Source organism: Rhinatrema bivittatum, chromosome 11 (assembly GCF_901001135.1).
Source record: "Rhinatrema bivittatum chromosome 11, aRhiBiv1.1, whole genome shotgun sequence".
NCBI classification, from domain to species: Eukaryota; Metazoa; Chordata; class Amphibia; order Gymnophiona; family Rhinatrematidae; genus Rhinatrema; species Rhinatrema bivittatum.
In genome coordinates, this window is record NC_042625.1 from 68125761 (window position 1) to 68139618 (window position 13858).

General features: G+C 43.1%; 1 protein-coding gene across 1 annotated transcript in view; it reads right to left on the reverse strand.

The window, feature by feature from the left end:
• The window catches only part of LOC115073017 (calpain-1 catalytic subunit-like), a 62326-nt gene that overhangs the window by 8186 nt on the left and 40282 nt on the right, over window positions 1-13858 (reverse strand). Inside the window, exons 11-16 of the mRNA XM_029571125.1 lie at window positions 13070-13081; window positions 12020-12222; window positions 10289-10328; window positions 9617-9685; window positions 8944-8989; window positions 938-996 (exon numbers count right to left, since the gene is read on the reverse strand). Coding sequence (XP_029426985.1) covers window positions 938-996; window positions 8944-8989; window positions 9617-9685; window positions 10289-10328; window positions 12020-12222; window positions 13070-13081 — 429 coding nt within the window. The remainder of the gene's footprint in view (window positions 1-937; window positions 997-8943; window positions 8990-9616; window positions 9686-10288; window positions 10329-12019; window positions 12223-13069; window positions 13082-13858) is intronic.

The following is a 13858-nucleotide window of genomic DNA, read 5'->3' on the forward strand; positions in this document are numbered from 1 at the left end:
CCCTAGCTCTCCTTTTGGCTATATGAGTCCTCTCCATGCAGCACTGCCCGCTAAATGGAGTTTCGTGTGCCACACAACATTTCTGTTACGTAGGTGTGCCTTGGGTTTGAAAAGGTTGGGCAACACTGATCTAAGGCACAGGACTCCTGCAAAATGTACAGAGGGATGGCCATGTTAGTCTGCTGTAGCGAAAATGACAAGAGGGAAGTGGCACCTTATAGACTAACTAATTCATTGAGACATGAGCTTTCGAGGACAGAGTCCACTTCGTCAGATACATGAAGTATAGTACAGGAGGTGAGTAAAATATACATGATGATGAGAAGGGGGAGGATAAAGAGCAAAGAAGGCACTGAATAAGGCAGGGCAGGGTGCTCCCACCTTATTCCCACCCATCCATCATCATGCATATTTTACCCATCTCCTGTACACTTCATGCATCTCACAAAGTGGATTTTGTTCTCAAAAGCTCATGCCTCAATAAATTGGTTAGTCTATAAATTCCCACTTGCCTCTTGTCATTTGTCTACTGCAAGCAGACCAAACTAGGAGTGTGCATAGGGTCCTATCAGCACTACAAAAGAACCAGGCTAAGAGTACACATGGGGCCCATCTAAGGCACAGGGTACACGAACACTTCAAAAGGACCAAGCTCAGGGTAGGGTAGGCCCCATCCAAGGAAGAGAGAGCGTGAGCAGTGCAAGTGAACCAGGCTAGGAGAATACACAGTGCACATCTAAGGAACAAGGGACATGAACACTGCCATCAAGCGCAGAGCATGCACAGGATCCATTTAAGACATGGGGGACAGGAGCACTGTAAGGGAACCTAGAGTATATGAGGGGACAGGAAAGCTTTAGAGGGACCATGCACAGGGGCCACAGTGGACGTATGTAGACCTCAGATACACGAGTATTGTACTTGTGACAAAGGATACCCTTATTCCGAAGACTGCCCGACAGGTTTCCCGGCTCAACTGATATCTTTCAGGCAGCACTGCCAGTGTGAAACATACCAGGAATGGAGTGAAGAGAAGATGAGGGAAGAGAAGTAAAGATGAAAAGTATGGGAAAGAAACAAAAACAGAGAACAATTTGTGATGGAATATAAAAATTAAACCATCATACATAGAATTCCTGGACTGGGACTTCCTGGTGTAAGGGTGTTAAAAACCTCCCACCTCTTCCCCTCCTGCTCCCACACCCACCCTAAGGACATCAGTCAGTCCTCTCCGAGCCAATCGGTTCACCCTGCAGATGAAAGTATTTGCCCATATAAATGCCTTTAAATATTGCCTTGTAAATGCTCCTGAGAAGGCTGTGAAGGGATTAGACACTGAAGTCCATACTGAGCTGGAAGTTACCCGGGATATTCAACAAATCCGAGCCAGGTGAGTCTGCCACTGAATATACCCGCCTAAAGTTTGGACTTCTACAGGCTGTAACAGCGAGTGCAGGTTAATGACGTAGGACAGTGTTGGTTTTATGTTGTATGGATTGTGAGTATGTTTTAAGTTTGATTGTAATTTATGTTGCATGTTTTATGTTGAATTTTGCTTATTGTTTCAGTGATTTTATGTTGGATTTTGTACATTGTTTCAGGAGTTCATTTGTTACTGGGGAAGAGAAGTTACTCAGGTAGCTTTAAGGTTGTGATTCACCCACCTGAATTTATCTGTCTAAAGTTAAATATTGGCTCTACCTGGATGAATTTAGGACATGCTCCTGGAAGACCTGCCAACTTGCCTCCTTTTATCTAGCTAAGGTTTACCTGGGGGAACAGTTAGCCAGGCAACATTTCGCCAGTTGGTGGAGCAGGAAAATGAAATCTCTGGGTCTGAGTAACTTAAGCGATGTTCAAACTGTTTGAAGGTCTCCTTTTCCTGCTTTTCCCATTCCTTCTCTCTTATCTCTTAGGTTCTCTTTGCAGCTTTTCAGTACATGGAATGATGCAAAGAATTATGTAAAAGGGGTCCATGTCTGTCTGTCTCTTTCTGGGAGCAAAATTACTCTTCATAAAAGGGAGGGAAAGGCACTAAATTTGACTGTCTGGAAGAAATGTGAATATATCAGAGGAGTCAGAAACCCAGAAGAATCAGGGAACAAACTTTCCCAAAAAATCCCCATTGCTTTATTATGGAAGAGACTGCAGGATGTTTCAGAGAAGGATAAAATCCTGAACAGCTGGTGAAGGCTGACACCTCTCAAGCCATCTCCCCCTACACTTCCCAACCCACACTGCCCACATTACCCACCACACTCAAACACCCCGACCCACACACCCCACTGACTCCCCCCAACACACCCTCATATACACATCCCAACCACAATCACAATGCAGTCCTCAGACACACACTCCCCCAAAACACTCTCCATGCATGGATAATCATTTATGAGTAGAAGGGATGGAGGGGCTGCTGTAATCTTTAAATAATCCTTACTTTTGAATTAATTATTTGTAGAACAATTACAAGGATGTGAGAGCATTCTTTGTAAAAATTGTTAACTCTTTTAGATATTGACGTCTAGGATATTTGGGATCCTCTCAAGAGGTCTTAGAAGTTTTGTTGGCTCAAGCAGTGAAATATCCCTATTTGGATTGCTTGAAGGGGAAACAATTTTTATCAGCTTTGTTAGTGAGCGATTTGGTGCAAATCGCGTGGGCCTCTCTTCATGAAGGAGATAATTCTTTAGATCTAATATTTGGATTTATGCTCAGTGTAAAGGGAAGTTGCAATCTGTGGGTTCTGAGAGGGTAACAAGGACAGACCATTATGTAGTATTTGTGAGTATTTGGTGTTTGAATAAAGGACAGTAGTTGTCAAAACCTTACCCTATAAGTAATCGATTGGGGAGAACTGACCAAATAAAATATGGTGAAATTCTAGGGGAAATGATTACAAATGGATGGAATGAAGGAAAGGAAGATTGATGGATGAGTTGTATGATTTGTTAAAATGGGGTTTGGTTGAAATTACTGGGGGGGGGGGGGGAAGTCAAATTGATGAAAAATACATATAAGAAGAATATCTCTCGTTGGTTTACACAGAATTGGCAGATAAGAAACATGGGTTGCGTAAGCTGGAGAGAAGGTGGAGAAAAACAGGCTTGCAGAATGGTAGATTGATCTGATGAGGTGCTGCTATGGCCTGTTTTAGACAGATTGTGGAGGTGAAAAGGAAATATTACTCTGGGGTTATTGAGAAGACAGATAATAATCCTAGGGTGATGTTGAATTTGCTAAAATCTTAACTAGGTCATGAGACAGGGACACATTTGGTATATGAGAATTTGCTTGATTGGCTACTTTGTTGAGGAAAGATTTTGACAGAGGAATCTGAGAGAGCTTTGACCGTAAATTATAATTTGGGGATAGATGGGGCAATGTTGGTTGTGTCCCATGCTAGTGGGGTTCAGGAAAAAAAATGGAAGAATTTGCTCCTTCGACTTTTGTGTATTTAAAGTCTTATATGAAGATAATTAAATCTTATTTTCCATTGGGTCCGTGCCCTTTCTATTTGATTAATGGTTTACCTGATAAGGGTTGTTGACATTAGTTAAATATTGTTGTAATTTTCAAAAGTGCATTTACACAGGTAATGCCCAGTTTTAAGTGTGTAAATGCTTTTGTAAATCAAGCCCATAGTCCTGTGTCTAATTTACCCTTGCCAGCAAAACTGTTGGAGAAGATTGTCACAGTTCAGATTTCCATATATTTGAAAAATGCTAGGAAGTTTGGATGAGGCACAAGCTGGATTTAGACATGGTTGAGGTACGGAAACTATCATGGCAGCTTTGATAGAAGATGTGCTACCTTCGTTAGATGTTGATCAGATGGTTTTGGTGGTGCCACTTAATTTATCTAGCATGTTTTGACTTAGTGGACTATGAGATATTGTTAGCCTGTTGTAGGGAAGTGGGAATAGATAGACAGGTCATAGGGATTTTCAAGGCTCATGTTCCTCCTTAAAAGAAGTTAAATATGGAGTACCTCAGGGATCATCTTTGTTCTTACATCTTTTTAATGCTGATTCATACCTTTGGCTTGATTCCATTAATATATGCAAATCATATTCAGGTGGCGGTCCCATTAGGGCATGATAGAGATGAAATGATTGGGTGTCTGAATGCTTGTTTGCAGACAGTTGGAGGTTGGATGACAGAAAGTACGTTCATGCTGAACCCAAATAAAACTGAGGTATTGCAGATTGGGTCTGCTGTTGGTAAATGTAGGTTACATATTGGAGGAGTGGAGGTAAAATCTTTAGGAGTCGGATTAGATTGTACTGCAGGTGCAGCAGGTAGCGAAAGCTTACTTAAGATTGAAATGGGTGAGGCAGTCAAAACCATTTCTGGAATTTAAAGTTTTAAGGTCTGTGGTGTTTGCATTAGTCTTATCGTTGATAGATTGCTGCTGTGCCCTTTACTTGGGCTTGCCTGGGAAGGTGTTAAAGAAATTGCAAGTGACACAAAAATACGGTCACCAGAATTTTGTGTGTAAGACCTAAGAGGGAGGTTGCAGTTTCTGTTTTGAGGCAGCTACCCTGGATACCAATGAAATAATGCTGTGATTTTAAATGTTTGGCTTTGTCCTTCAGGAGTTTGAGAGGGATTTGTTCTCAACAGTTATCTAATCAATTGGAGAGGTTCTAATTGCCCTTTAAGATCTAGTCAGAAATGTCTGCTGCAACTCCCTCCAGTGAGGGCTTTTTACCATATCAGAGTGCAGAATCGGGTTTTTTCTTTAGTAGTCCCAGTATAATGGAATGAGATATCAACGGAAATCAGAGAAGACAAAGAATTGATGACATGTTTTAAGAAATAAAAAACCTGGTTGATGATTTCTGGGAAGTAGGAGGATGGTGGGGACAAAACAATATATGGTTTAGATTGGACTGGTTTAGATGGCTGGAGATTATTTTACTGATGAAAGTTGGTGGTCCAGTTGTGATGTTGTTTTACGTTGTGGAATTATTTATTTATTTATTTGAGGTTTTTATCTACTGACATTTGTAGGTACATCATGCCGGTTTACATCGACAATAGTTAACAGAAGAAACGAAGTTGCATAAAATTAGGGCAGGGGAAACGAGGGAGTTAAAGAGAAACAGGCATATCAAGAAATATGGAAAAAAAGCAGTAAGATAACAATGACGATATTTCAAGATATATGGAGAACGCAAAAAGTAACAATATGTTCATATGGAAATTAGGGGGACATAGGGGAAAAGTAGAATGAGCAGTTTAAAAAACATTGAAACGAGCATGAGAAGTGGGATGGGCAGACGTCAAGGATAAGGGCATATACAATGGGGTGGGATTAGCCGTTGATTGTGCGACAGGTGTTGAGTTTAAAATAGCATCTTTCATTGTCGAGCCAATAAGTCTTTGCAGTTATGTTTTAATTTTGTTTAGTTGTTATGTACTGTAATTTGATGGTTTAATTTTGTACATTGCTTTGGGTGATTTATTCAAATCTTTAAAGCGATTAATACATATTTAAAAATAAATAATTACATTCATACATATGCACACCACCTGACACCTCCCCACACACTCCCTCACACTCCCTCAGACACACACATCTACACATCCCTTCTCACACACTCCCCACTCTCATACCTTCCCAGACACCCCCCCACCCTCTCCAGACACACACTCCCTGCACATGCACACATACCCATATAGAAACCCCTCCACAGACACACTCACACACACATCAAAGACATACCCCTACACACCCCATTCTCACATGCTTCCAAACACATCCCATATGTTCCCCTGTGCCCATAAGACAAATCTATGCCCCTTCAGACACACACCACTCTACACACCGCAACTCCACTCAAACAAAACCCTATGCCCCCCCACACACAGCCATGTCCCTCCACATGCATGCATACACACAAACCCCACACCTCTCACACACATCCATACACTTTCCCCCTATCACAACTCCCCAGCCACATAGATATATACTCTGATACAGACATACTCAGATTTAGAAATGTCTGTGTGTGTATGCCTATGTACATCTGAGTAACTGAACAAACTGGGATACTATTTCAGTTTTGCTCAGGGCCAAGTTACTGGGTGTGGGGGGAGCAGGTAACTTTTGGAATGGAAGGCTTGGAGCATTCCTCAGCATCTAATTGCCTCCCATATGCACCACAATTCTACCTAAGGGCATACACACTCAAAAGAGACTTTTAAACTGCTCTCTTCCCACCCCCTTACCCCACAGACCCAACATGTAGGAACAAGCAGAAAAGCCATACTGCAACATAGCATGCAGTGCTGAATTTACTGTTGGGTATTCCGAGGTACCCGAGGGGCTTGCAGTGGAGGGGGGAAGAATCACTTTCCAAGGATGCAGGCACTGGGGAGAGGAGATCCTGTAGCAGAACTTCTATGAGGATATGGCAGCCAAGCAGAGGGAGAGGGAGAGGCAGCTCGCTGCCATTATAATGCCACTAGCCTATGAACCTCCTGCCCCTTTAAGTAAGTGGGACTGATAAGACCCTGCCAGGCTGGAGGAGGAGGTGTCCCTTTCAGCCCAGGGCTCCTACGCAACTACCTACATTGCCTAGTAGGACATCTGGGCCTGATAGCAAATTCTCATTATGTAATGCAAGAACATCATCACCTCTTTCTACAATTTTATGTGTGACACTGGTCCCAGAGTGCAAATCCTTAATCTCACCTTTACTCATGTTGATCATTGTTGTAGTCAACATGTACATGTAAATGGGGAGGTTGTGCCTTTAAGGGTTGTTCATTTCACTTCTGCTCCTACATGGGTATAAAAAGTGATGTAGCAGGGGAGGGGGGGGGGGGAAGATTATTCTCTCTTTTCTAGGTAAAAGGCTGATCAGTGAGGTTGTGCGAGTGCTGCATGCTAACAAGAGGCCTGCTCCACAACTACTTTATGGAAGGCAAGACTGCAATAATCTGCTCCTGGGCATTTGGCTTAGCTTTTGATAAAGCCCCTGGGAGGATCATTGTAACAACTACCAGGAGAATCTAAACATGGGAAGCTTCATCTTTGATCTTATCATTACCATAATAGTAAGCTGAACTGCATAGGTTTTGCTATAAGGTGAACTTTTTATTCTAAGAAGGACGCTCTGAGGTCAATATCCAAAGGGGTTTGGCTAACTAAGATCAGAACTTAGTTGGGCAAATTCCAAGTTTTGAATTTCCCACCCTACTGGACAGATAAGTTTTAGCCATGTAAGCCATTGCACGTTTGACTAGAACTTGACTGCAGGACCCCTCCCTGTGACCCTTCAATCAGAACTCCCGTTCTGAACAGGGATTGTCCCGTTCTGAACAGGGATTGACTAGAACTTGACTGCAGGACCCCTCCCTGTGACCCTTCAATCAGAACTCCCGTTCTGAACAGGGATTGTCTCACAGAATTTACTTACTGTCAGCAGTAAAGCATTTAGAGACTGCATGTAGGCAGAAACAATTATTCATGAGATACAGAAACTGCTAGAAATATAGATTAGAAATATATCTTTTACTGGTTTAAAGATGAGGTTTATTCTGTATGTTTATTTATTTATTTAGATTTATAGTCTGCTTTTCGACACTTCAAAGCAGATTACATTCAGGAAATACTTTGTGTTGGGAGTAAACCCACCCACAGGTAAAAAGCTCCAATTAACAGCAATATATTGAGTAATGAGCTACTGTTTAACACTGAGCAATGATATATTGCTCTGTATTTCCTGGTTTCCTTAGGCTAGCATAATTTATGCTGTTGCCTTACATGTAAGTATTAAAGAGAAATAATACCGGACTCACTAGGTGTGTTTAATAAACCTAGCTTGGGGAGTCTGGTAGGGCTCCACGGAGTGCCCTGATTATGGCAGTTGCGCCAGTTCTTTCACAAACAGTTGTCCACTAAGAGACCAATCAGTGGCTAGGGAAGTGCATAAATGAATATTAAATACTGATACCACTCTCAGCTATTCAAGGCAGTGGGAGAAGGAAAAAGCCTCTCCACCCATTTGCTCTCATGCAGATGTTTGGGGGTCAGCAGGGGAAGAAGTGGGGCCCCGCTAGGCCCGTTACATATTTTAAGTTCCTGGAATGAGGTGAGGGGCTAGGCTGCCAGGTGCTAGGATTTTTACATCAGTGTTCAGAAAGCTGATCAGCAGCAATGTTATCCACATAAATTTATCCAGGTAATTTTAACTGAATATATTCAGTGGGATACTTGTTCAGCCAAATATTCAGCTAAAGTTATCCGAGTAGTTGCTTGGATAACGTTGCAGCTCCCTGGCCTACTGAAACATTGACCTGGTTGTTTTTTTACTGCTCTTTTCCTGCCGTCTGCTGTGCTTTTATTAACAGCCTTTGCACTGCCTCTGTTTTAACGAGTTGGAATATATCTTGACAAGTTTTGTTCCACAACAAATCTGGTGTGGACTGAACTCTTTTTCCAGGTTTGGGTTCGACTGCGATGAAGGCTGCCTGCTTGTAGCTGTTTATGAAAAGAAGTCACTCACTCGGGGGGGGGGGGGGGAGTTTAACTGTTTTAGCAGTAGGAGGGGAAAAGTTTCCCTGTCTAACAGAGTCCCCACCTCCAGCATGGTCCAATACAACAACTGCTTGAACGGACCCCTCTTTCCAAGATCCCAGTAGCCCGAGAAGAGGTTTGAACTCTCCTGGTTACATATATATATATATATATATATATATAATATATATAGAAAGCATTCGTGAAGCGCCATCTCTGCTTGCTTTCCCCGTTTGTTTTGACAGAATCTGAGGATTCTTTCATGTCTTATCCTCACAGGAGTTCAGGCTGCCCCAACTCTGCTTGCCTCTTGACTCTGCGCATGCATCTCATTGTCAGTGCATGTTTCTTATGCGCCATGCATTTTTGTGCGCTGTAGTATCCTTTGGGCTCTGTACCACACGCGATACAAACCTGAGTTGATGAGGTTTTTAAACTCGAGGCTGTTCATTTTATTATCCTGTGGAGAGAGGAAATGGGAGCAGAAAACAGTGGGATAAAAAACGAATCAAAAAGTTTTCATCTGATTTGTCTACTATCCAAGAGAGTCATTTGCAATTACATGTAGCTCACTACTGCATTCATTGTCCTGAGAATCCAGGGCTCCTGGCATAGAAATGTCAGAGGCTCATGGAAGTTCTGCAGGTTTCCGCTGTTTCTTGATCTCACAACACAAGTAAAAAAAATATACACATATTAATGTGCGCTGTCAGTGCCCAAGAGGGCTCCAACAGTGTAAGCCTCCTCACAGTAAAACCCTGTCAGTGACAATGGTATGAGTTTCTCTCCCAAATTATTGAAAGCATTTCCCTCTAGAATCCTCTGGCCCTTTTCACATTAGTCAAACAGCCCCACTGCAGCCCTTTGAGGGATGGATATGCACCCCTCTTTGCAACCCATAGAACCCTGGATACACATCCCTCCTGTGACTTTTTGAGGACTGAGGTCACACCCCTCCCTGCAACCTTCGAAGCAATGGATGTGCATCCCTCCTATGACCCTTTAAGTGTATTCACCCCTCCCTGCAACCCTTGGAATGCTGAATGTGCACCACTTCCCGTGAAACCTTGGAGCATTGGGTACGCACCGCTCCTGCATGTTGATTAAAGATGTCTCGGAGCTGGCTTTGGAATCCTGGTGCTGCTGACATCACAGGCTGGAAAAAAGGACAGCAAAATGGATCACATAATCTCAGAATAGATCAGATTTTTTTTTTTGTTTGAATGTCTGCAATATGTGCAAAAATGAGCATGTGAGGTTGGCAAGATGAAGAGGGGGAAAGAGAAGACGAAGGCAGTCTAGCTCGCTGAGGTGCAAAAACAGGTCCCCATTCTATAGCACACATTGCAGATTTTGTCTTTTATTCTGTCTGGGAGTGGAAGCTTCCCCCTTCCACAGACATTTGTAACTTTCAGGACTGGCATTCTACTGGAGACCCAGCCATCCAGAATGAGTACAAACAAGGCATAGAACTGAGCCAGACCAGTCATTATTTTATCCCCTTACAGTTCTTTTACTCCTCCCCGTTCATCTTTTCTTCCTCTCCCAGTTTTTATACCCCTGTTTTTTGTAACTGCTTCCCCCTTGCACCAGTTTAGTTATACTGTTCAATGCACCCCTTGTTTCTATGTAAACCAGCATGATGTGACCTGGTCATGAATGCCGGTATATAAAAAATCTAAATAAATAAATAAAATATAATGCACTCCCATGGAGGAGGTGAGAAGAGGGACCAGAGCCTTATAGGTGATTGAGTTACCTGAATATAGTTGTAAGTAGAGGGGAAGTTGTCCTGTTGCCTGGAATGACAGAAACCAATCGAGCATAAGAGGAGCATGAGCATTAGATGTTTATATATTAAAGAATAATTCATGGTCCAGGAGCTTTAAGCTTTCCTTTCTCTCACAACAGCCTGGATGCCAGGAATTATCATAAAGAACATAAAAACATAAGAAGTTGCCATCCTGGGTCATCAAGCCTTGCATCCTGTTTCCGACAGTGGCCAATCCAGGCTACTAGTACCTGGCAAGTACCCAAACATTAAATAAATCCCATGCTACTAATGCCAGTAATAAGCAATGGCTATTCCCTAAGTCAGATTGATTATGGATTTCTCCTCTAGGAACTTGTCCAAACATTTTTTAAATCCAGCTGCACTAACTGCCTTAACCACATCCTCTAGCAATGAATTCAAGAGCTTAATTCTGCATTGAGTGAAAAAGAATTTTATCCGATTTGTTTTAAATGTGCGGCCACATTTATGGTTCCAGGTCATTCATCCCAATGCCCCCTCAGAGATGGACTATGCTAGAAACTTCAGCCAGTAGCCATGGGTGTTGATTGTGGTCTATAAATAGGGTCCCGGGACATTCATCCCAAAGGTGGCCACACAAGTCTTTCTGAAGTACTGAAAATGTAAAGCATGTTTCTGTGATCTAGTTTGGAAAAAAGGTGCAATACAGGAGGAGAAAGCAGTGTACCACCAGTCTCTTTTCCTTTGAGACTGTTGACTCAGTCCTTATCCTTAGGGACAAATAGACAGACTGTCCTTCCTTTGCCCTTGTCACCTCCCAAGCACACTTGAATTCTGTTAGTTCTGGTTGCTTCCATCTCTGCTGGTAGCTCACTTCAGTCACCCACCACCTTACTACCGTAGGTAGGACAGTATTTCTTCCTATTTTCTATAAGCATCCTTCTAATTTTATGTCATGCTCTCTTGTCTTTGAACTTCTCGTATCTTCTTGAGGCCTGCCACATCTTTGAATGTTTCTTGGTAAGGTTACAGGCCAGGGCCATGTCACCTAGCAGAGTTTGAGTCAGGCCTGGCATTACCCCTATTCCATGCACAAGGTTGTAGTCAATGGGGATAAAACCAGGATTGGCTCAGCCTGTTCTGGGTGACATGGAGCCACCTGGCAACCAGACTTAATGAATATTTGGGCACATTTTTTGACTAAATTCTAGTTGGCTAATAAGTCAGGTGGCTAGAATTTAGCCAGATACATTAAGGGCTTTCCGGGGGGCAAACCCGGGAGGAATGTATTTATTTGAGTGTTTTATATACCGTCCTTCCATGTGAGAATCACTAGATCACAACTGTATATCTGGCTAAGTTAACTGGCTAACTCCGATATTCAGAGTTAGCCAGATGCCTTAGCCAGCTAAGTCTGATCAGACCAAAGATCGGTCCTAAAGTTATCCAGCTATGGTTAGCCGGCTAACTTTAAGATACTGAATATACCTCCAAAGTTAGCCAGATAAATTTGTCTGGCTAACTTTACTATCCGGATTGTGTCTGAATATGGATCTCCCTATTTTTCCTTTCTTTTGTTGACAGTTTGGATCTTACAAGATTTATTGGTCTAATAAGGGTGCAACCAAGTTGACTGTTTTCAGCATAAACACTTTTTAGGTTTGGTTCCTTCTGATGGTGCTAGAGTTCCGCCGGAGAAAGAAAGAGAGGGGGCAGAAGTGATGGCAGCCATCTCACCCGGACTTGTTTTTGTTCTTGGCAAAGATCCTCAGGAAGAACTCGCCCTCCAGGTTAGGTTGGTGGGTGGAGGGTACGATGACGTAGTCTCCAGGCGGGAGGGTGAGTCGCTTGGCCACCGCACGATTGTTGCAGGGGAGCCCGGTTTCTGCCACTGGGCCATTCTGCATGAAGAAGCTTCGGTTCAAACGGGAACTTTTTGCCTGGGCGAAAATAATAGAAATAAACGGTGTTAGGGCTTGGTCACCTATAGTCCATCTCTAACCCGAGTATTTGCTGTGGGCAGGCAGAACTTGGGAAATCTGGGTAGTTTCAGGGGCTTGTATTATTGAGAGCGGAGATGCAAATGCATGGATTAAGTCCATTTCTAACTTCTAATGCTGTGTTGCATAAATTATTATTATTTTCCAATCACAAATGGCTACATTCAGGCACAGGGTGATGAAGTCACACACACCACACACACACTCAGTGACCAGGCCAGGATTAAAGCTGAGGCACAAGGAGGTAAAAGGATTCGCCCCAAGGTCATCCAGCACCTTGCTGGTATTAGTGGGATTATAATGGAGGATACTGCCAGTCATAGTTCAGTGATTCATGTTTCTATGGGAGAAATTTTCAGATAGGATAAGACCTTCCACCTGCTATTTGTGTGGACAGCCAAGGGGGAGGAGGTAAAGTAGCAGGTGTACGTTTAAAAATCCCATGGATACATGCTGCTGCTTACCAGCCTGCCCTCAGGAAGCCTTCTTTACAACCTAACGAAGAGTGTGTGCATATTATGGAAGCCCACTTGGACTTTTAGTGGGGCAGAGGAGAGCGGACAGGCCAGTTTACCCAGGTAAATCACTTTGAAAATTGCCCTTTATATGCTCAGCGGGATGTGACCAACACAGATGCTTTTCCCCTCCCCCACCCCCATGTTTATCCTAGTCCTCGTGTTCCCAAGTTCCCCTTCTTGTGCTCACGAGTCAGTATCAGACCTTGGCGCTGGCCATATGCCAAAAGGCCCTGCTTCACTGGCAGTGGACAGGAGGAGGCCCATCTCACCTGGAATGGGATCTGGAAAACAGGAAATGGGAGAGGAGTTAATGACCACACTAAAAAAAACCAACAACAAGTAACTCCCAATGGTAATAGCATGCAAATGCATCGGGAGTTACAAAAAAGGAACGTACATTTTTAAAAAATTGTGCACGCAACATGGTTCACATAAATGAATCATGTTTTGTGCGCGTAGAAGATTTGTGCTCAGAATTCATGCTCTATGCGCATAAAGCGTGATATCTGAGCACATATCGTGTTTCGTGTGTCTAAACGATGAGTTGTGCTCACAAACCATTGCCTTGTCCACATAAAACATGTTTTGCGAGCACAAATCACGGAGTCAATTTTCCCTTTCCCTCCCTCCGCCTTCTCCCTTTAAATAGTTTGGGAATTGCCCCCACAGTCTCCTTCCCTTTCTCCCTTCTCTTTTCCTTCCTGCTTAGTTGGCAGCTTCCCACCAAAAAGGGCAGTGATGACTTAGACCCCCAGCTGCCCCTGCCCTTTTCTGGGATGAAGCTGCTGCTGGTTAAGTTTTGGCAGCTGTGGCAGAGAGGAAAAGAGAAGGGAGGGAAGGAGAATGCAGCTCAGCGAGGGCATTTTAAAACTATTGGAGAAAAGGTCCTGGGGGGTTTGAGTAGGAAGGAAGCAGCAGTAGCAGCCACTGCTGCAGTGACTGGAGAGGGAGCAGAGCTGTAGTGGTGGTTTCACAGATTTATGTGCATAATATATGTTTTATTCGCAGAGAACATGCTGTTTTTTTAAATAGCTTTCTGTTTTATGTATGTTGCTTTC